This window comes from Sinohyriopsis cumingii, unplaced genomic scaffold (assembly GCF_028554795.1).
Source record: "Sinohyriopsis cumingii isolate HCF-2022 unplaced genomic scaffold, ASM2855479v2 utg000622l, whole genome shotgun sequence".
NCBI lineage: Eukaryota > Metazoa > Mollusca > Bivalvia > Unionida > Unionidae > Sinohyriopsis > Sinohyriopsis cumingii.
In genome coordinates, this window is record NW_028315918.1 from 5185609 (window position 1) to 5210130 (window position 24522).

At 35.7% G+C, this 24522-nt stretch overlaps 1 protein-coding gene across 1 annotated transcript in view; it reads left to right on the plus strand.

Annotated features, from left to right (window-relative positions):
- The first annotated feature begins 383 nt into the window (after positions 1–383).
- LOC149773716 (uncharacterized) overlaps positions 384–24522 on the plus strand; it is a 113245-nt gene continuing 89106 nt past the window's right edge. Inside the window, exons 1-8 of the mRNA XM_089946256.1 lie at positions 384–2548; positions 11450–12409; positions 12866–13017; positions 14398–14458; positions 15465–15611; positions 16874–17046; positions 23364–23454; positions 23978–24094. Coding sequence (XP_089802382.1) covers positions 11605–12409; positions 12866–13017; positions 14398–14458; positions 15465–15611; positions 16874–17046; positions 23364–23454; positions 23978–24094 — 1546 coding nt within the window. The 5' untranslated portion in view covers positions 384–2548; positions 11450–11604. The remainder of the gene's footprint in view (positions 2549–11449; positions 12410–12865; positions 13018–14397; positions 14459–15464; positions 15612–16873; positions 17047–23363; positions 23455–23977; positions 24095–24522) is intronic.

Sequence of the window (24522 nt, forward strand, 5' to 3'; positions counted from 1 at the left end):
TCGGAAGCCGTTTTGAATTTGCGATGTTATACATTTTATACAATAAATGCATTTGATTAAATTTTCTGAAAATGGTTGGGTTTAAACAAAACTAAAAACGAAACATGGTAGAGTTAATATTATCAAATAACAAAGTACACAATATATATATATATATATATATATATATATATATATATATATATATATATATATATATATATATATATATATATATATATATCGTTTCTCATATGGAAACATCAGCAGATTCTCCTTTAACCATGGCATATTTGTGTTGGGTCTATCACAACGCAATGGTCTTAAACTAAAAAATAGAAAAGAGCGACAACCAGCAAGTTTTGTAAAATTCAACAAAATAATTTATTTCCTTAGAATACAAATTGAAATTATGAAAAGAACTTACAGTATTGCGAATTAAAATCCATGTAGTCCACAAAGATTTATCACCAGTCCATGAAATAAAGTTTTAATTAAATTTCAGTGGTGTTCGAAATAAGATCAAGCACCAAAGGCGTTGAGCACTTTGCATTTCCAGTGAATAATAATTTGATTAAATAAAAATAAAACCAAATCAGAGAGAAGCACGATATTGCAAATGATTCTGCATCAAAACCTAGGTCACACTTAGCATTTTATGGAAATACTGTGACTTAATATAATTTTCTATTCTACAAGAACCTGAGTTTATCAAGAACGTACAATATGTTACTAAAATTATAAGAAAGAACATGGTAAACATCATGTCCTTGACTAAGATTACGATACTGATCTGAATATTTAATCCACACTCACATGGAAATATTAACTATGTATTGTTTGCTTACAAAATAAAAACAACTTCAGTGTCTTTAATCAGGAACACAGAGATCTTGACTTTAGGCAAGGTCTAGTCCAAAATTCAATCACACACAACATACAACCATGTAGAAAAACTAATAAATAAAACAAATTAAATATACATAATAGATGCTATACTGATGCTATTAGATTTCCATTAACCAACCAGACTTACGAATATGAGAAGTACCAGTCTTAACATAGTGAATGTTTATATAAATGCTTTATTTTGGGGCTCTTTCCTTTAAGGTTCGAATAGACCGATGGATCAGCCCCGCACCTACAATGATATTGAATGGCGGTTTATACGGCTGATATCGCCTATTCATTAAAACCTACACAAATCTGCACTCTGTCTGCACACATCGGTGTCCATTTTATACATTATCCGTATTTCTCGCGGCTGTTAAGCTACCATTGACTGAAGGATTCTTTTGTACATACTATTTCCGGATAAAATCCTATGTTTGGCAAGTTGTAAATCCAACTGGAATAGCACAACCCTCTGTCATGTGGCCATTTTGAATTTCGTGATATATATGATTGTTACCTATTATCGGTGAGTGTCTACACTGTACGCAGGTGTGCTCCGCGAATATGTGCATGTAGCAAAAATGCACATTTTAATAAACAAGGTGACATCATGTACACATATCGTCTATCAGTATCAACACAGATTTGGGGGCTTGATTTTTTTCAGACTAAGGGTTCGAAATGTACAATAGCAAGTAGAAAATGTGCTACTTGATTAATGGTTAACCTACGGAGTGAAAAATCCGTTAGAACATTTTTTTATTATTAGAAAACAATGAACTCTCAGTGACGCAAGGGGTATTCCAACACCGTTCTCTAGATGGCAAAATAGACGATGTTTACATGTAAATAAAAATATGTAGATGTCTTCAGTACTTCCATCGAGGTGTGTAACAATCATCGAAAAAAATTAGAGGAGAGGTGCATGTACTAATGAAAATATAATTTTTTAAAAAAGAATCCATAGGTTGAGAATAAATGGAATTTGTACACAGTCAAATGTTGTTTCCACCTAAAGGAAACAACATTTGTAATGTAAGAATATTTTTATGGATTAAAAAGTAAGTAGCGAAACTTGCACACCGATGCTTCTTGTTAATTCTAACACTGACCTTTATAACTGAGGTAGGCCTACATGTCATTTAATTCAGCAGAAGAAACAAAATGTTACTTGATTTTGTAAGGGTTCAGAGCAGGCATATTTTTCCAATAATAGTGTTTGTAATCGGTTGAAGTTTAATTATCGATCTTCAAATTCTGCAAAATAACCACTGTTTGAATAGTTATAAAAGTTTCCACATGAAAGCTTACGAAAACTGTAGGCCCCGGATGGCCGCGTGGTCTAAGGCGTTCGCCCTTACAAATCACTAACATCTCACCTATATCAGCGTGGGCTCGCGTTTCGAGTTCAGCCAGCGTGGGTATGTGTGACAACTTGCCAGTAGCTTCACGTGGATCTGTCGCTTTTCCAGTTTTTTTTCCCCCGGGTTTTTCCTCCACAAAATGTACTTACAATATATATCACCAAAGTTGGAAAATACGCGCTGCTATTTTTAGCACAAAATGGGATCCTCACAGATTTGAATTTTGTCTTGGTCGCCGAAAATATTCATACAAAATTTGACCCATTGACCTGACGTCCTGTTGTACACGTGTTTAGGATGATTCATTGAGGGTAAGTCGGGACTACACTACTTTTATGGTGATAATAGTGATGGTACTGCTATAAATTCCTTGCGGAGCTTTATAATCACGCGTAGCTTGACACGCAAGCCGTTTCGAAACTAGTATTATGTATAATTACCGTGTAGACCTGTAACCAATACCTCCATGTTAAATGTGCTTTTGATTGTATAGTTGGTTTTCTCTATATATTTGTCTTTAAAAACATTAAGAAATACAATAAATTATGTCATGCTTATTTAAAGAAAAATGAAAGAACAATAAAATGTGTATTACATTCTAGGGGAGTGGCTTACAGCTAAGTGACAACGTATAAGTGTTCTGAGAACCTTTAGAACTCCGCATGTTGCGTGTATATACCGATATCTCTCTCTGTCTCTTTATATATATATATATATATATATATATATATATATATATATATATATATATATATATATGATCAAATCTCCGAAGTGTAGTAATGCCAAAACACAAGTTTTAATTTACAGCCTTTGTCATGAAAGCTGTTGCCGAGATGTACACAACAACCAGTTATACCAAATTACCAGCCTGTCCTCTCCGGTGTTCTAGTGGTTAGAACGTCCAACGTCCGCCTCGGATGCGGTAGGTCGCGGGTTCGAACCCCGGCCGAGTCATACCAAAGACTTTAAAAAATGGTACTTACAGCTGCCTCGCTACGTGCTCAGCATTAAGAGGATAGTGTTAGGACTGGTCGGCCTGGTGTCAGTATAATGTGACTGGGTGGGACATTATGATACATGTCTGCGGCATGATGCCCTAGTGCTAGACATCACTATGAACTGTCGCACTGTATATATCGTAGCGATGTGACTTCAAAATTGTTAAAGCTACATTAACAATCTAAATCACACACATATACACACACAAACACACACACCAGCCTGTAATTAAAAAATAATCATATTCCTATCAATATCATGCAGGTATATCTCGATGAAAGGTCGTTCAAGTTTGCTTGGCCGGCTAGTAAGCGGCTAGCCCATGCCGAATGCCAACTTTTCGATAGGGAATGGACTCAGACCCTACACCCCAACATAAATATCCAAATATCAAAAATGGGGTGACAAGGGTCAGAGGAAACTCGAACTAAGATTGCCTGACATATTCAACCAACCAACCATTCAATCAATCTTATCTATTTACGCAAGCATATCTACATAAATGATTTACTCTTCTGACGATTTTCTTTTCTTTTAAGGTAGTGTTTTTTTTTAATTCTTTCTTTCAATTACCTGACATTTTATGTTGTTAGGATACGGCAGTCGGTCAACGTGTTTGGATTATGGTAATAATCTCTAGTGAATAACAAAGTCCATAAAGTATGAAATGTTGACTGATCTCACAGGCGGACATGGCTGTCCGAAGTCCATTTTGGTGATATATAAAGATACACGGTACCATGAAATGATGTAATTAAATTTTCGAAACATTTATTAACTTTAATATTGTTTATCGAAAGTGAAACTTTTATTAGTTCATTCTCCACTATAGACAATTTGCAACGTTTATTGTTGGAACGGAGCCAACAATACAATCAGATTTGTGCTTTGACCAGTAAAACCACTTTACAAATCAGTCTGGTGAGATTTGGTCGCATGATTCTCTTGAAAATATAGTGTTGTAGTCTTAAGCTGTACTAGGAGAACTATGGAGAAAACTGAACGCGGGGAATGAGGATTACACTCCTCTAATGTTTTTAAACTTGGCTGGGACGTTCATGACAGACCAAAATATTGCAGAGCTAAATTTACGTAACGATAGCTTATGTCAACATTCAATCTATTCTGAGAAAAAAGGTCGTATCTGAATAACGAGTCACGTTACCATGTTACCTTTGTTGCGTTAAAAGGCCAGCATGAGCTAAACGACAACGAAGCTAATGTTTGAGTTTCTTAGGCCGGGAATTTTGAAGGTCCACACTTCTACCCACCTTCTCTCTCTCTCTCTCTCTCTCTCTCTCTCTCTCTCTCTCTCTCTCTCTCTCTTATGCACACGCAAACGTACACACAAACTTGATCACAACACATACTTTACTCAGAAAGATGCCATTGTACATGATGATATCAAGGGTCTTTACTATGACTACACAAAGTGGCTGCGAACATGACTTAGCGAATGTGTCACGTGGTCCATTAGGTTGTACAAAGTATAATATTCACTGCCAATGGCCTCAGTACACTCTTGGTAACATTTTCTGACGCGATGGTAGAGAGTGAAAATGCACTTTTCCCTTCTTGAATTTGATTTCAGTTATGTACATAGAGACGAATTTACGAGATCGGTTTACAAACCACTCACACAGATTAAATCATGATAAAAACCGGAAATGGAAAACCGGAAAAGAAGGTTTGTCAAAATGATCACTGTGCACATGATACGCGTTACCATAAGAGCTAACTTCGCTTGCTATCACACATATATAGGTAAGAGAGGTTTTCTTTGTCAAATAACAAATATGAAATAAGGAAAAGTTCAATGCGAGCGAAGCAGTGACGTAGCAACCGCCCAAGCAACCCTCGCAAAGCTGGGGGTGGGGGAGGCAGGCCTAACGGGGCCCAATATTCCCATAAAAAAAAAAAAAAAAAAAAAAAAAAAAAAAAATTGTTTGATTGGAAGGGGGCTCCAGGTATAAGTTTTACGGGTTGAGGAAGAATTCCTTGCTACGCCACTGGAGCGAAGCTTGCTGGAAACGTGTGTCCTAAATGACGTCGCGTGACATTGGGAATACGAGACGAACTGTGTCTCATTGGATTTGTTCGTGTAAAGAAATGTTCCTCAGTTGCAATATATATTTATTGATATCATCCATGGAAAAAATAAGTGGAGCGAAACCGTTGGAGGTTTAAAACGTTTGATTGTAAAGGTTAAAATGTAGGGTATAAATCTTGGAAATTGTGAAAGCTGAATACGTGCAACGGCCATGAAAGTAATCTGTGATGAATGTCACATGTCTTTCTTCCGTAATTTCTTAACAAGAGTTGGAAGTCGATGCACATATCGCAATGTTAACTCACATGGCCGTAAAGATGCACGCTCATATCGTACCATTGATCAGTCTGGGTCGGTTATCGTGCTTGGTCCATGGCTAAGGTACTTTACTTGACTGCCTGGGCACTAAGTAGCCTGCTTGTTATGCTGTGCCGTAAAACCAAAAACGGAACAAGCCCAGCGGTACATTGAAGAGCATTCCGAGTAGATCTCACTACTCATAGAACTTTCTCCAACCAAATTTCAAGCAATTGAAGCAGACGAAATCACTCTAAAGGTTTTTTTTTAGACAGTATTTAGACATGCATCGTAAGCACGTGATGACAACTAAACTAATTACTGAAGTAGTTTTCTGAAAATGTAATGTGGGTTATTGTCTATTAATATTTTACGGGATTAGATTGTCTATCGTTGATTAGAATTACCAAAAATACACTAATGGCATACTGCGTGTAATATATTTCACGGAATGATCGGATATGAAAATTCCATTTATAAACCATATAAAAGAGAAATCAGTATAAAGTTTCTTGCTGATATTTTGATATAAATACGTAAGTATGTGGTTGTCTGTCAATATTACATCACGGTACTTGTGTTTAAATACGCAGCTTTCACTTTCTTTTATGTATAACGTCAAAGACGCAACTTTCATTTTCCATTTTGAATAACGTATCCTAATATTGTACAGTAATTTGGATATATTTTTATATATATATTACGGTCTGTGGGATATCGTGAAAGGTACTATTACTACTACTGCTACTACTACATCTAATGCTACTACTACTACACTTGCTACTAATAACAGTATTTAATATTTGTCCTTGATTAACAGATGTAGGTAAACCCTAGTCAGTCTGCTTTATGATAATTCGTTGGAACAAATGTAGAATGAAACTAAATATACGTGCACTTGTTTTTTAACTATTGTATTTTCTACTTTTTATATGATCTAATGAATACACAAAAGGAGGCACGTTGTTTGTTTACTTGTTTCTTTTCAAACAAGAACTTTCGCGTCCAAAAGTGAGACATGTATTGTTCAGTACGAATATTTAGTGGCGGAGAGAAGGGGCTTGGGGTTGGGAGGCGTCAGGCAAAGGGGGGAGGGTGCGCTATCAGGAGCTTTTTTTTTATGGAGCTGACGTTTTCATAGTATTTTACCTTCACCTTAGTATAACAGGATATTTAGGACGGCTACGTAGGGGATCAATGACTCCCAAACTGTTCTCTACAGCAAAGTGGGGGCACCATTAAAGAACACTGCTCCCGTGTGCATCAAACACTCCTGCCATCACTGAGTACATATTCATCCAGTTTTGTAGTTGATGCAATAGGAATGAATCATTTCCTATTTTTCTAACGCAATGAAGGATATGTGAAATTAAAATTAAATGCCCCCGCTCAGTGCCAGAACTCTGTTTACTGTGTTGAAATCGTTAGCATTGCAACGATGAATCATTCCATAGCTACCAAAGAACAAAGCAGTGACATAGGAAACTTCACCTTAAAGATATTTTGTTTTAAAGATTAAGATTCGTTCATGAAGAAGAAAGAAAAATGAAAATTAAAGGAAACAACAACAATAAAAAATTAAGATGAAAGGCACGCATAGCTTGCAGCCGTAGTTTTATTAAGGATGTGATGGTTTTCAATCGATATCACCCACACTATACTCCTCTAGAAGACATGTGTGCTATCGGCCTTTTAGTTTCGTAGTTCACATACGTGTCTAATGAGTAATTTTTTTTTTTAAACTGAGAATTAATGCAGAAATTGTGTAATATTCTTGCACCATATAGGGACAGACTAGAATGCTTGGTCATGCTGTTACCATCTCGATTTCATCCAGAAGTGTTATCACCACAAATGTGCACGAAGCGGATTTATCGCCATACATAAACATGAGGCAAGTTTTCACCACAATTTATCATAAAGCCGAGTGATCACCACAGATGAACATGAAACCGTTTCCAAATCTCAAACGGTTGTTTTAGATGGTACATCACACTTCTCGATTGGATCACTTCAAATGAAATTGCACAGGCTTATTTAAGAAAAGAAAGGATGCTACCTTGATTATTTATTTGCTGTGGATGTCAGATCTAATCCGTACATAACATTTTACTGATTGTCATTTGATTTTATATTCCTCATTTGTACTGATCTAGAATTTTGCTGATAAATAGTGTTGTTTTACGCCTATGTGTCTAGTAATGGTGAAGCTTTAAATGGCATCACGAGAATGTACAAAAGGCCTTGTCTAAATAAATCCGTATTTTCGAATATAATTCTATCTTATTTTGTTTTAGATTAGTAAGAGTTTGGGGTTTGGATACATACTTCTCTGTTCTTGTCTTAGATTATAGTGAGGTATGTTCTAGTTATGTCCCAAGTTGTGACCCACGCGAAACGTCATTTCTGAACGTCTTCTGAGACACTTGGTTTATAATTTTACGGTCGATAGATAAGTTTGTGGAAGAGTAAGGTAAAGAACGGGAATAATCCTTGTTTGTGTGTGTGTGTGTGTGTGTGTGTGTGTGTGTGTGTGTGTATTTCTTGCTTGTTTCTCTGTTTTTTTTCTTTCTGTCTTTTGTAGTATATAGCCAATTAAGGCTTTACGTGTTTTAAGCTGAAGTAATTACTAACCTTGGTATTACAGCGACATACCTGAAGTTTGTTTCGCACAACATTGCGACAGATATTCCCCCCGTTTCTCATTGCATTTTCACGTCAGGGTCTCGTAATGTAGCTAAAAGTACCGAATTTGTTCTGCACGAATGATATGCAACTGAATTATGGGTAACATTGAGATATCATTTATGGTTTGAGTTTTTCATGAACTTTATCTTTGACAATAAACGAGTAACAGCTGCTTTTTCATTTTAAAGTGTGTTAAAACTAAAGATAGACACAGCGGCACTGAGTGGTTAAGGATGATTTCATCTCACATAAGAAAATGAAGTCATCACAACGGTTAAAGAAAATTCAGTTAATCTTTGCAATTGCTGACATAATCTTGCATTAAGGTTCCATTTTCCTTAAGAACTATTGCTTCTTGGAACAAATGGTCTGAAACAAATTTTAAATACATTGAATTTAACCCAGACTGAAATGATTTGTCCGTCGAATTTATTCCAGGCCGTTACCAACATATACATATCCAAACCTTCTTATACATGTCAAGACAAACATGAAAACCAGGCTCATGAAAAGTTCACAAAACAATCTATGACCATGGATTCAACAGGTTGTCAAATAAATGTTTCGAGATCAAAAATCAACAGGATGGCTTTCAGATTCTGAAGGATGGAGTTGGACTTTAGTCAAACCCTATTTAAGGAAGGCCAACTTTGGACTTGTGAACTCTAGTACAGTATTAACAAATTACAAATCTTACACATTCATAGCCACATGTTATCATAAATCATATGGCAAGTAATTTTTGTAAAAATTAACTAGTCAGGAAACCTGTACTATAAAAGGGTAAATGAGCCTTCATTATATCCATTGAAGACCTCCATATATAACTATAACTGATGTCTGAGATGAAAATACAAGAAACATTATCAGGTAACCATTTTAATTTATTTTCCTGCGTATTATGGTGATCACAATTTTATAATTAAGAGTCTATATTACGTTTATGCAAGGTCACTGTCACATAACTGATTTATCTTTCAACTGATTTCGTTTACTGTATAGTCTTTACACAAAATACTCTGATTAAAAAATCAAGTTTATTGTCATTAAAATTTTATATCATTTTAAGACAGGTTTTTCAGCAGAGTTTCATATTTTTGCAATTTTTAAATTCTTTTTCGAACATTACCCGTAATTTAAACACGTTGTAGTTCACATGTACTTGATTTCTTCCTTTAGTGATTGCTTTTGTAAGTGTAAGTTGTTTATTCCCCTGCCGAAGAATCTGATTGCCTCTTATGTAACTGCGTCGTTAACGTTTGTTGTGCAAACATTTAATTGTTTGACTTTCGCTTAAGCTCGATATTAGTTTAATGAAATCATTAGTTCCATACGGTCGATATAAGGTCTTTGCAAACCTTGGCCATTGTCTCCGTGGCCTCTTAGTGTAAGATTGCAGTCTAATCATATAGCACTCCACAGTTATAAGAATTTAGCTTGTGTCAATTTAAAGTTATCAGTGAAGAAAGTAAACTGAGTTTCTTAACAGGTGCACACACATTGATGATTATGTATTCCTCATACGCACATAGACGTTTTCAAGGATTTATGTAGAAGTTTGGGTTTCTTTATATAATAATATCAATGCCAATAGTTGGAAACTCTCTAATCAGATCACAACTTATACATATTTAAATAAGTCAATTATAACTTTTCACTGACCTAAGTTACTTACAGCACAATATATACATTTGATAGAATCCTTCCAACGAAATCCAGTTACAATCTCTCTCTCTCTTGTTTGTCACGGCGTTAAATGGTTTTACAATGGCTTTGACCTATATAAAGTCTTTCGATGAAAGGTCATCGCTTTGTTTACGATATATGATCTAACATTACTCTCAACTCATGTTAGGAATCAGTGAAGATTCTACTCACAGTGTCAGCAGATACATATAAAGCAAACAAGATAGTATGATAGATGCGTTCGCACGTGTGAAGAAACATGGCACAAACGTTCAATCCCCATTTATATTCGAGGTGTGTTTGTAGCTGCGATTCATAACACTACAGGTCGTATTTTGTTTCACACGGGTAGGCAAACTTCATTTGGTTGAGATAACATTTACTGAGATCGTATTAAATCCAAAGTTTAGAATAGAATTCAAAAATAATTGTACAGGACATTCGTTCATATATTCACTACGGAGCAGATAACAATATGTCTTAATATTGAGGTAAAACGTTTTATGTATACTATTTTTGCAGCGGGACAGTTTTTATGACTGGTGAATTTGGTCGAATAATGGAGCAAATTTTTAAAAGGGGGTATTATTTTGAACCAATTGACATAATCGTCGACGCCTAGGTTGAAAACAGCTCTTTTAAAATAAAACCAGATTACATCACACTCATATTTGTATCCAACGAAATCTAAAGCTAAATTTTTTATCTTGAATTAATAGATAAATAAACTTTTAAGGAGGTATGTTAGGGATCTGGTTACAGGAAGATTAAAACTTCGAGAATGGTAGGTTGGAGGGTATTGGGGACATAAGTGAATTCAGAATGGCTATCTGCATTGATGGTTTGTTATTTTTATTTATATTGGTATGTATATTTAGAGCTTTTGCATACCCAACTTTTGTTATGCTTGTGATTGAGGGTTGTAGATAGAGTTTCTGCATACCTGACTTTTGTCATGCTCGTGATTGATGGTTCTGGACAGAGTTTGTGCAAAACTAACTTACCAGAATTTGAGTTTAAGGGTTAGTAGAATTTTCCATGGAAATCATTAAATGTTCCAGAACATTTATTGCGCTATAGGTCAAATATATCAGTTTTGTTTCTTTCTGTTACACAGGTTTAGGCACAGAGTCGGAAGTATTTATTTTATATAAATAGATAAAGTTCAATAAAGGCATAATGTGAACAAACAAATAAAATACAAGCAATCAAGCGGCGAGCCAGTGACAACTAAATTTATTACAGGTAACACTATACCATAAAACAATGGAATTTGAAATGCGGTTTGTTAAATGTACATGCATTGCTTTATTCCGTTCTGGTGTATGTGTATTTACCGTGATACGTACACTTGACGGCTACATTTTACCTTTACCCATCGTACTTGCATGCTTAATTGTCTTACTATCTGGCAAATAGGTTATGTCAAAAAGCTGTGTACATGTGGCTTTGATCATATTCCATTTCTTTTCGTGTTATCCCTTTTCAGGTTGCACCAAGACGCCACCATCGTTCGCACCAATAGTAGACCACGTGACGTGTCAGAAACTTAACACCCTATTAAGAGTTTAAATCGAACGCTTTGTTTTCTTGCCTTATATCGTTCCCAGTATTAATAATCAGGAACCAGTAAAATAACACAAAATGACACAAACTGGTCATATGCAAGCGTGCTGTCTATTGGTGACGCTTTTTGATTTATCCACTGTTGCACTCAAGGATAGACGGTTAACACTGGCACATCTGCTGGACACATTTGGAGACAAGAGTATCATTATAATAGAAAAATGTTTCAAAGGTATTGCAGTTTTGGCTGATGTCACATTTAGATTTGCTGCCAGCCTTTTCCACAAAGCCAATCAAAAAGATGCATCGACGCTTCAAATGAATAATTTAAATATTGTCTACAAGGAAGGTGATGGGTCTTACCTATGGGTGGACCCATACGTTTGTAATCTAATTAAAAACCTACTTTTTTCAAAGTTTGATTTTTGTACCAAGAGATTGGCATTCACAGAGTTTAATTTTTCAGGGGTTGCTTTAAGAAAAGGTCAATTTCAAGTTGTTGAGAAGACGGAAACATTGAGAGAAGGGTTTTTGAATAGATTAAGTTGCACAGGCTCTGAAGTTCTGGAAAACATTGGTTCTGTTTTACATATCGGTGGTGGTCATACCTTACCTGTTTACTTTGAAAAAGAATTAGATGAAAGTTGTGAAGCTATCATAATGACTTATGTGGTTTGCGATAAGGAATCAAATTATGATAAGCCTTCTACTCCAAACTATTGTCAAAATTCCCATGAGGGCAAGAATACAATTACTGACACACCAGAAAAAAGAACGAGGTACACATACTTCGAAGAATATATTACTAGACTTGCTACGTTCTCTAACTGTGGTTTCTTCGCCGACCATCAGACCTTTGCTCACCTGGGATTTTTCTATAAAGGTAAAACTACTATAGCAGGCTCTATATTTGATTTACTCTTAATCTAAAGACGAAGTTTAAAACAAAGGTTCATTATACACGATGAATGCACGCAGATTAACTTAACGTTTGTATCAATCCGCCGTAGTGGGTAATATTGGAGCTGCTTTGACATTGAAACCGCTGTTTGTATGCCTCAAATAATGTCATCATCATATAATGGAGAAATCCATGTATGTAGAATTGTGATAATGATTGAGTTCTTAATACCTCCAAGACTATCGCTGATATAAGAGATTTGAAAATGATTAGCAAGTTTATCAACATTTCATGCTACTGTGTTCATTAAATGTGACAGCGGAGTACCGGAAATGCAATACGACATCGATATGTGGTAATTATCAGTTACTTTTTTAATGCCATGATATGCGTAAATTTTGTTTTCGATTATAAATAAAATATTGACTTTTTAAATAGGACTGAGTGACAGAGTGTGCTGTTATGAATGTGGCATTACACTGTCAAACTGGAGAAAAGATGACGATCCTTTATTGGAACATATCCGTTATTCGCCCGAATGCCGCCACCTAGCCACAGTAATTGACCCTGTCTTTCTTGCAAGTTGCAAAGTAAGTATTAGAGTGAACGTTACACATCATCATAAGATAGTCATTGAAGTATGGTCGATAGTTTGTTTTACATATTGTGTAATGAATAAACATCTTTCTTTGTCTTTGTTTTTCTTTATGAAATTACACACGATTAATCGGAACACGTCTTTAATGAGAAAAATAAAGCTCATGGGTTTATTTTGCTTCATGATCAATCACCTAAATCCATTGTTTTATGAGCAGAATATTTTCCTATTTATAGGATTGGGTAAAACATGCATATTATGCGGATGCGGGAGGTCGTGGGTTCGATTCCCGGTCGAGTCATACCAAAGACTTACAAAAATGGTCCTAACAGCTGCCTCGCTTGGCGCTCAGCATTAAGAGGTTAGTGTTAGGACTAGTCGGCCTGGTGTCAGGATAATGTGACTGGGTGGGACATTATGCTACATGTCTCGGCATGATGCCCCAATGCTAGACATCACTATAAACTGCCATACTGCAGACATGGTAGCGATATGACTGGAAAATTATTAAAGCTACGTTAAAAATCCAAATCTCTCTCTCTCTCTCTCTCTCTCTCTCTCTCTCTCTCTCACACACACACACACACACACACACACATTATGGGTAAAGAATGGAAGTTATTGTCCAACTGGAGAAGTGTGTGTGTGTGTGTGTGTGTGTGTGTGTGTGTGTGTGTGATTTGAATTATTTAAGGTAGCTTTAACAATTTTTCAGTCATATCGCTACGATGTCTGCAGTGTGACATTTCATAGTAATGTCTAGCACTGGGGCATCATGCCGCAGGCATGCAGCATGATGTCCCACCCAATCACATTATACTGACACCAGGCAGACCAGTCCTAACACTAACCACTTGATGCTGAGCGCCAAGCGAGGCAGCTGTTAGTACCATTTTTATAGTACCATCTTTATAAGTCTTTGGTATGACTCGGCCGGGGATCGAACCCACTACGTCCCGCATCCGAGGCGGACGCTTTAACCACTAGGCCACCGGAGCGGTAACTGGAGAAGTAATAGTCCAGCTTTGGTATAGTCGTTTTGAGACGACCCCCGTTCTCCTATATCTCCTTAGTTTAAAGCCATTTTCCATACAGGTTGGAAGCGTCTAGCTCCATTGTATTTTTGGTGCTGTTTTATTTATCTTCTTTGTCCTTCCTCATGTATGTATGTATGTATGTATGTATGTATGTATGTATGTATGTATGTATGTATGTATGTATGCATGCATGCATGTATGTTTGTATGTATGTGTGTGCATGTATGTATGATGTATGTATGCATGCATGCATGCACGTACGCACGTACGTACTACGTACGAACATATGTATGTATGTATAAATTTATTACTTTTTCTATTGAAACATAACACAGAGTGAGTTTCAACAAAGACAAGTGAAGAATTCAAACTTCGGCGAGAGAGGAGTAAGGCAAGGTATAAAATATTCAGAAAGATTGTTGTTTGTAAATTGTTTTTAATTTTTTTTCCTACGTTGCTTTTGACGAGATTTGTGTAACCTGAAGTGAAAACTGATGTCACTGAACCATTGCTCGCTAGAATACACATTTAAAACAGTTAACAAGCAAGTCTAAAATTGTTCTTGTTATAGAATTATACAAGCATGGCTTACATTTCATGCAGATGTGACATAAACTATCATTTTCAAGGAATTGGTAAAAAATTAATCAATGGCTCCAAACTTAATTTCGATAAGCACATGCCGAAACCATGACAATAGAAAAAAATCTTAGAGTTTTTGTTAGGTTTTTATGAAATGGAATAAACGTGAAAACATATGCCCAGAATAATTACCTGTACAAGAAAGACGTTTTAATTTCTAAATATACTCCCATGTAAAACTGTACAAATTTCCGTATTTATTATAATTGCTTTATATTACTTTGAGCAACGTTGTATTCAACAATTATATATATTCGCCAAAAGTATATATTACACATACTGTCTGACAAGTGACATTGTAAAATATAATATTGGCTTTTTCTGAATTGCTATGGCACTTTCACTTTTTCACTAATAGTTTAGATGCAGCTAAAATGCACTTAATACCAATTATCTGCTGCATTTTTCGAAACATGAGATAAATGTTTGAAATTTATTTACTCTGAAATATCGTGTGATTTTGTTATACAGTCAAGGTAAACTGTTTCGGAAGTTTTTTCTCCTAAATTTAAGAAACATTGTGAACGTTCACAAATTGAAGATTAAAACTGTCAACGCCTATTTGTCCTCACAAATCTCAGTTTTCTGGCCAGCATTTGCAGAAAAACGATGCCAGTACAGTCTGAGAACCATAACGCAATGTGTTACCGGAGGCACTTGCGACATTGAATGTTTGGCGGTGTTTTGTTTGTTTTATACAGAAGTATTCCGAGAACAAGTGGAACTAATATTAAATAACGAGATTTATGAACTTTTCCAGTAAAACTTTCGTCTAAGTGGAACAATAAGACGATTAGATCACCAGAATATTCATCCTATAGCGTGAGACTGTCAACATTTCCAGGATTCCCTGTCATCCCTGGGTTGACTGTCTATATAATAGCAGCTGCCGGGTTTTACTACACAGGTATTTATCCTTGTTAAAGCGCCTTAGTAAATGATCCTGGTAAGGTTAACCAGTTTTAGATATATAAAAAAGAAAGAAAATACACAAGAAAAACGGATTTGAATAAAGTAAGGGTAGTCGGTCTTAAACACAAAATAAAGTTCGTATTGATAATATTTGTATACTTTCTCATGAAATTTGAGGGTAGGCACATTGTACCTTTGAGATGTTTTAAAATTGTAATTGTTTACTAATTTCATTTTTAATACCACACTGTGCCTAATCTCAAATTTCTCACATTCCATGAGGTTATGTTTCACATTGATTATGTTTCATTTATGTTCCATATTAAATATATAAGATACAACGATATCCTACTCGGTTCTTGCGTTTGGTTTCCCCTTTGACGATTAAGCATGTTCAGCTTAGCTGCATTCAAGCATTTCTGATAAAGAAAAAAGGAATATAATGACATTTAATCTTGCAAAAAAGGTGTAGGAGACCCAAATCAGGTGAAGAGAGCAAGTTGTAAGCATTGACATAACATAAAAAGACGCTGTTAATATGATGCCTAAATACGAAGAGTTTAGTAGCAAACAATTACTAAAAACAGGTCAAATAGTTCTCAAAACAATGTCGTTGATAACCTGAAATCCAGTTATAGATGCTCCCCGATAAGGTCACTAGCAGATGTTCTTTGCACATTTTACCTGGAAGACGGCAACCTGGCAGTTTCGCCTATATGCGACCACCCCAACTGCCCATTGTGAACATGGTAAACCGAGGCAAAATCAACTTATAAATTACATATACCGATGCGAGCAGGAATCGTAGTTTGCGTCCTGTGTATTTGTGTATGTTTCGTAAAAGTTTCTTCATATTTCAAGAATTTTATTTCAATTTGCAAACACCATATAAAATTCACTATATATATGGCTGCTGATGATGTCATTTGGGATTGATTGTTACCACACAAAAAAGAGACAGCGCAATGAAAAACGACTTCAGTTGAATATAAAAGATGAAAAATAATAAAAATTTATTTAAAAAAGAACATCAGTGAAGAAATATATTTTAAATCATTTTAATTACTCCATTACTTATCAGAAAACCTTAATTCAAGTATTGGAACGTCACAGATGCTAAACCTGATATCCAGTAGGTGATGAGGTAGATACGTATAGATAGATGTTCAATGGCATAAAAGATTGGGTTGTTAGATTAAAATAAACTGAACTTTAGTTTGCTTTCAGCGTCTTACGTTTCTTGCATTCTATTACAAGGGCAAAATGACATCGTCAGGTGCTATGCATGCGACGGCGGCTTAAAGAAATGGGCGCCAGGGGATAATGCGTGGGAGGAACATTATAAATGGTTTCCAGATTGTCCACATCTACAGCAGTCGAACTATAACCTGTCGAGAAGGAATACGATGGCTGAGGGAAGCGCGATAAAGGTTTCTAAAACTTTTCACTGTGATTTTTTATCCAAGATCGAGATTTTGATATGTAGCTCAATATATTGATTAGGCGATGCATAATTCTGTACAGACTGACGTTTTACTTGACAAATCGATGTCGGGTTTTCATTATAAACGTCTTAGAAGTGCCATACTATCTCCAGTGTATCAGTCAGTGAGTTGTCGGTAATAAGAATACAACATAATAATAATAATAATAATAATAATAATAATAACGTCGTCATTTTAAGAGGATAATATATTTACTATTAAAGCTAATATTACTTATGATGCTCATACCGACGTATAGAAACTACATACATACATACATACATACATACATACATACATACATACATACATACATACATACATACATTACCATAAATTATCAATTACGAAGTTGGCAAAGTGACATCTAAGCTAGTAGATGGTATCGTAAATTCAAATCTGCGAAGAAGGGATAAATATGTACATATAATACTATTTGAGAACAGGTATGGATATATTAGCGGCGATCTAACAGGTATTAATCATGCAAATACTAGAATTTACAGTAAGAAATTGAATATTAATTTCAGTAGGAGAAGTATTACACAATTTGGACCCGAATCTGCGAGATATTTATTCAAATAGAAAGAGCAAGATCATGGTATAGAAATACTCTTTGGAAAACAAAACGAAAGTTGCGGTCATATTTCACGGTTTGTCGAGATAAGATGGATACCAAGGCACACGGTACTTGACCGCCTTTGTATGTCATGCAGCCTTTAGAAAATGGTAGCGAATTTAAACCCGAGAACATGTCTGAATATGGTATAAAAATATCACTTGTTACAATTATTCGTTCAGCTAGTTTCTGCAGTTTAGTAATCGTAACCATTTGAAAAGTAGTGCCGTTGCCCCCAAATGGTACATCCATAACCTAAGATGAGTACTGCTGTAGCCCCGAATGGTATAGCCAAAATGTAAGATTTGTATTACCGTTGCACCAAACGTACACCAAAAATCTAAGATTTGTATTGCCGTTGGTCCAAACGGTACACACACAATCTAAGAGTAATGACATAGTGGTGTTGCAGTATCGCTTAGAAATATTTTCATAAACGTAATTAGAAAGAATTTTTATAGGTGTATTCCGGTTACTCATTAAAAGACAAATTTAGTTTGATTGAGTGTCCAAATGACACTGTTTTGAATAAAGTCATGCCAGAATCTTTGGGAGTATTCAGAGGCGACCATAAGGGCAATGAGGATAAGTTTGAGTACATGAAGTTTTGGATAATTTCTGAGTGACGCCAATTACCATACCAATAGTGTTTCACATATTTATATGTATTTATTTGGCGTAATCCTCTTTGAACAGATTGCATATCTGTCTGAAAATAATAATGGGAAAAGTATGAAGAGCTAACCGCATAGTAGATAGTTGTTTAAACAGCAAATATATAGGAATTAGAATATTTCAGACGACACGAAGATTAATCAGTTAAAAATATTAGAAAAAGAAAAGGTCCTAAAATGGAACCGTGCGAGACGCACCATGTTCTGTTTCTTATCTTGATGAGTGGTTTTCACCACTGACATTTTAAGTCCTGTCTGATAGGCGAGGTGTGAGGAAAGTGTGTAGAATAGTTGAAAATGTGTAGATTTTATTTCTTACAAAACAAAATATATAGACAACTCCAGTGATATTACCTTTGTTTGTAGCGGATAAGCACTCATTCATTTGCTTAATCAGACAATTGTGATTTTGTCCGAATCCGGATTGCGAGTTAAGTAGAGGATTATATTTGCTAAATACATATGTTTTCCTCAATTATCTTTTAATGCTGGGCAAGATAGAAATAGATGCATAACTTATTAGGCAGAAACCTTGAATTTGGTTGTTTCGTGAATGATAGACTCAATGCAAATGCAATACAATACGTGCCAGAAACTGTGGAGAAAAGAAGATCCATCTTACCTTGAACGCTGGGAATTGGAAGATCAACATATCGTGTACAAATTGCACAGGTGCCTTTAGCAGGTTGCAACACTAATAATCACGAACAAAAACTGAAAAATCCATATACAGATTTAACATTGGAGAACCTGTACAGAAGAACTTTCCACAACGCCAGATTTTGTTAGCTCAAGGATACCGCGTAGTAGAAATGAGGGAATATGAATACGATGGACGTTTTAAAAGAACCATATAATTTTGACGCATTATTGAAAACTAAGACATAATAGTAATTGAAGCTTTGAATCCTTGCGATAATTTATACAGTACTCCATTCTTGTTGTAAGCGACAGACGAGCTTTAAGAAAAACAAATGAAATGTGCCAACTTGTGTTTGTTGTTCACTTGGATTTGTAAATATTCTTGATTTCGAACAGGTCACGCCAGAGTCGTGTAAGAACACATCGTTGTAAAGTAAATTCGCCAGTACGATGATCTGATCAAATGCAAAATCACAGCACCAATGAACATATTTAATCCAGTGTTGCCTCATCATTGCAAGGAAAAACTATTGTTCCTGTTAAGTAGCACGTGTGCTGAAGCTTACAAGCTCTTGTCCTCACACTCTGGATGTCAACATCATGACCATGATCATTTTTGTTGGACCTCCCATCTCACAAGTTAAACTGTTCGTTCCAACCAACCAACTACACACACCACCCCGAACCTCTCTGCATTACTATAAAGAAGCATGGATGAGATTAGACTAAATGTTTCCTATGACACTGCATGGTTATTGTGATGTTGCCAGTCGAATAAAGATGTTGAAAGAGAAATGATCGTAATACATTCAAGGGCCTATTCCTGAATGTTTCTTCTGAACAGAATTCATGCATAAGGTACAGTGCTTTGATTGTTGACGAATGTTGTTTAGGAATGAGAGTATAAAGATTCCTCTTCCATTGAATATATCAAACGGTTTCGTTGTTGGCGTTAAATCACATTAGTGATCCAGAAATATATCTAAAGATTCTTATCCTTGACATTGCAACAATGGTATAACATGGATACCAAATGATATATCAAAGTTATCAAAAGACAGGTGGATATATATGTAGCCCAGTGATCCTACATATCTTTTTTGTAGCTATATTAGTAGAATGCATTCAGAGCTTTATTCAGTGCATTTCATTTACATGTGGACACAGTTTATCAGATTTATCGACATTACACAAAAATCCATCCCGACAATGACATCAACAATTGGATAACAAAATGAAAACGTTGCTAGTTTCAAAGTGCTGCGAATGGTGAAAAATACCAACATATCTGTGTCTGGTGAAGAGGATCCTTACGCCTTGTCGACAACGAAACTTGTCAAGAATTGTGGTGTGTCATTGTAATATATTTTACACTGGAATGATGTACGCGACTGGTAAAATCTTGGATTTGAGGCATGGATATGAGATGTAGCCCACAATTTAGATCTTGTGTTATCAATCTCAGCGACAACAATAACAACAACAAGAACCAAGACGGATTGTTCTGTTATAAAGGAAAGAGGACAAAACTGGCCTTTTGAAAATATTGCTGCTGCCGTTGTGACGGTGCTGTGTATGTGATCCAAAAGTAAGCCAAATTTATGTCTTTGTAATATCTGTTCACATTCAGCATTCCAAAACTCTATCGTGGTAGATTCATTAACAGTTTTCAAAGTGATTGAGAAAAGGTCAGTTCCTCAAAGACTTGTATCCTTTTAACATGTGGATTGTAAGACCTTGTTAGTTTGGTGAAGCCGAAGTTGTCAAACGTTTAATCAAGCACACATAAGCCTTGCTCGAGCATCCTCTCCAATGTATCGCTCTATGAGCCTATTCGCTACTGAAATATGGTGTCAAAGAAAATACAGTTCATTTATGGCGGGTATTCCTGTCGAATACAACGGGATCAAATGTGACATTGACAAAATTTCTCTTCCTATTTTCGATGACATATTAGTTGAACACGAGGAAGACATTAAGCTCTGGTTTACATGAAAAGGAGATCATCGTGACACCAGTTTTAAAACATTCCACAAAATGCATTTAATCAAAATGACGCACATCGCGCAAACACTTTCAGTTCTCATCGCAAATTGTTGTTACAAGGTTACATAGACAAATTTCAAATACACGCGTTGACTAAACAGTTATAATTGTTCTGGCTTATTTATGCCTATGACAATGCCGCACACTTGAGAGAAGCTTATGTTCTGATCACTAACAAACTACTCATGATTATTTTATATGTTGTGGTTATTTGTTTCACGATCGTCATGACTTGGTGATTTACTCGTCGCCCTAATCACTTTCTTGTGTCTAAATTCATAAAAGCCATATTCTCTAATTTCTATTATAGCAAATTCATTCAGATCCCATTAACGCATCGTCACCTTCTTCACAACATGGTAAAAAGATTATCCCAGTGATCCGAAAGAAAAAAGTTTTTGTCAGACGTGGATGATGCCGTCAAATGTTCATTGATCCATTGTGAGCTGAAGTCGCGTTTCTTAAGTGTGCAACATTAACGAATATTCATTTTATGAGCAGTCAAGAGCTCTATTTCGATATAAATGGGTCGGTGTATTTACTACTTGATTCTGTGGAAGATGGGTCATTAACACTGGTTCCTTACATACGGTGGATGAACCTCCACCGCTGGTACGAACATCGGATACCCTGCTTGCCTCCTAATCCTAAAAGAAGCGACACCATTCAATTACAGCAAGAGTTACAATATTTCTGGATTCATCAGACTTGTTTGAAACGGTATTTCAATAGAGTGTATCCGCTTATAAACCACCAGCATCATCATCTGGGTCTGTATCTCAATGGTGCCCTCCCCCTTGTCCTGGAGCAACCTCCTGATAGCGGCCATGAATAGACAGCTGTTGTGCACACGCTTTATCCATAGCCAGATAGATACCATTCCAGCACTCTTGTCCAGTGCTTGAATCGTCATAATGTCGTTTCAACCTATTATACACTGAACACTGTGCATCCTTCATTCTGACTGATCAGGAAATCCTTTTAGTCAAACCTCCACGTACTCTATCCTCTGCACTTGTATATTTCTATTGCATATGTGGTGAAGTTTCTCTTACATCACTCCTCCCAAGGAACTATCAAGTCAATGACCACAAACTTCTTATTTGACTCTGGAAAATTACCACATCTGGATGCAGAGACGTCTGGGTAATTTTGGGGTTGGTAATGGTCATTTTCCCTCTCCCTCACCAAGGTATCTGTTAGTTCTCTGAAAACCCAGCCATGCCTCCATCTGTAGCGACCTTCTATTAGTTTAGTCTGGTAAACTAGAATGATGTTCTCCAGGCTGTATAGTTTAGCCCAGAAAAGACATGCAGAATTCTTGAGTAGGGCCGTCTGTGCAAGTGTTGTTGGCTATGGCACAAGATGGTATACTAATCTCAGCAGAAATCTGATCCGGAGAGGCTCATATTTTGAGATATAAGACCACTTTTGCTTTCTCTTTGGTAGTAATCACCTGGTCCACATTTTATGGCTTACCAGTTTGACAAGTATGGATCATCGACACTCTTCTTCCCCCTTCTCTACATCATTTACATTATCGTAGCTGAGTCCGCTGCCTTTCAGTTCTAGGTATGACCTGTTCCCCTCCCCCTTGTTCTCCAGTGCAGTTTGTTTCCATTATGTTCTTTTGCAATGGGTATACTCTCTGCTGCTTGAATGGATCATGTTAGTTGTAAAATGATGGACTCTTAATCATTGATTCATTAAATAATAATAATAATAATAATAATAATAATAATAATAATAATAATAATAAATATAATAATAATAATAGTAAACCAACATTAGCAGCAAACAATTATAAAATCAACTCTAGATGGTCAATTATCTATTTGAAATATATTTCATATACCTGTCCAATGTCGAATCCTTTATTGTTCAAGGTGTAACCGATAACGGCAAGATATAGTATTCTAACCTGAAACGTTATAAACACACTAATGTTTGTACATATACAGCCGGCTTGCTTCGTTTTTGCCAGCAGTCCCAGGTTGCTGAAATAGCTTAGCTGATAGAGCGTCTGACTGGTAATCCAAGAGTGGCGGGTTCCATACTCGCCCAGGTTAGCATGGATTTGCTACATCGGTATTTCCCTGGGTAAAGCACTTAGCACCCATTTCCTCGGCATGATAAAGCCCATAATGTGTTGAAGGTGCTGTTAAAACCAACAAAAACAAAGCGAAATGCTCTATTACAAAAATTCGCAAGTCAAATTTTCTTTATTATTCTTAATTCTGACAACATGTGAAAATGAAAATAAATCAATTAATGACTTTTAGCCCAAGGAAGCAACATCAACATCAGCCGAAAGGTTATCTCCATCAGATGGTCTTGCCAGAAGAATGGATCAAGTGCCCATCGGAGAAAGAAGTACGTTTCTACATTCTTTGTGATGTAACAAAAGAGGAACTGGTTACTGTTGATAAGAAATTACACTTACGTTTGAAATATATGTTCCTGTGCCTGCCACGTTACAGTACTACTTCCATGCAAGTTTCATAATATATACAATCTAGATATACATATACGCGGTGTTTAACCTTTAAATCAGAGATATCTGTATGCAAGTTGCAGTAAGACTAAGTTATATGGTACAAATTTGCTAGTGTTGCGAAGCTATTTTACTAACAAAGAAACCAAGAATTAGCTCTTAAAATGCTAACGAGTACATCGATATTTCAAGCACATGTTTTCTGGTTCAAAAACTTCAACTTTTGTTTTAAGGCAGGGGCATTGTATAAATTCTGGATGTTAAAACAATTAAAATGGCTGAAACTAGTTAATAGATAAGACTGCATTATCGACTCGCAAATGCAGTAATAATAATAATAATAATAATAATAATAATGTATAAATTGATGTATTATTATTATTATTATTATTATTATTATAGACGAAAAACAGAAGGATACCGATCTGGACATGAATTCACCAGCAGCTTTGGCAGCACAGGAGCGCGGATATTCTAAACGGGAAGTTAAAATGGTTATTCATGAACTAAGGAAAAAAGGTGAGCTGTCATTGACAATGTAGGATGAACATAGTAAAGAGCATTTCATTTTGAAAAGAAAACAGCCTAATTTCCACAGATGAAAAATACACATGGAATACCTGCGTAGCGAAAATGTTATGGCAGTTTTTGTGATGTGTAGCTTATGAATCAAATTTGTTTTTGCAACCATCAATTTGTTTTCCTCGGTGTTAAAAACGATTCAACAATTCGAATGTAACCATAACATTGACCTCTTGATGGGGTATACTGACAATCAAAGTAGTAACTATTTTTTTTCATCCTGAGGGTAATGTAATTTTAAATTCGCTTACAAAGAACGACTATTCTCAAACATCGCATATTTGCTTATTTCAAACTAAATACGTTTCTTTAGTGTATATATATATATATATATATATATATATATATATATATATATATATATC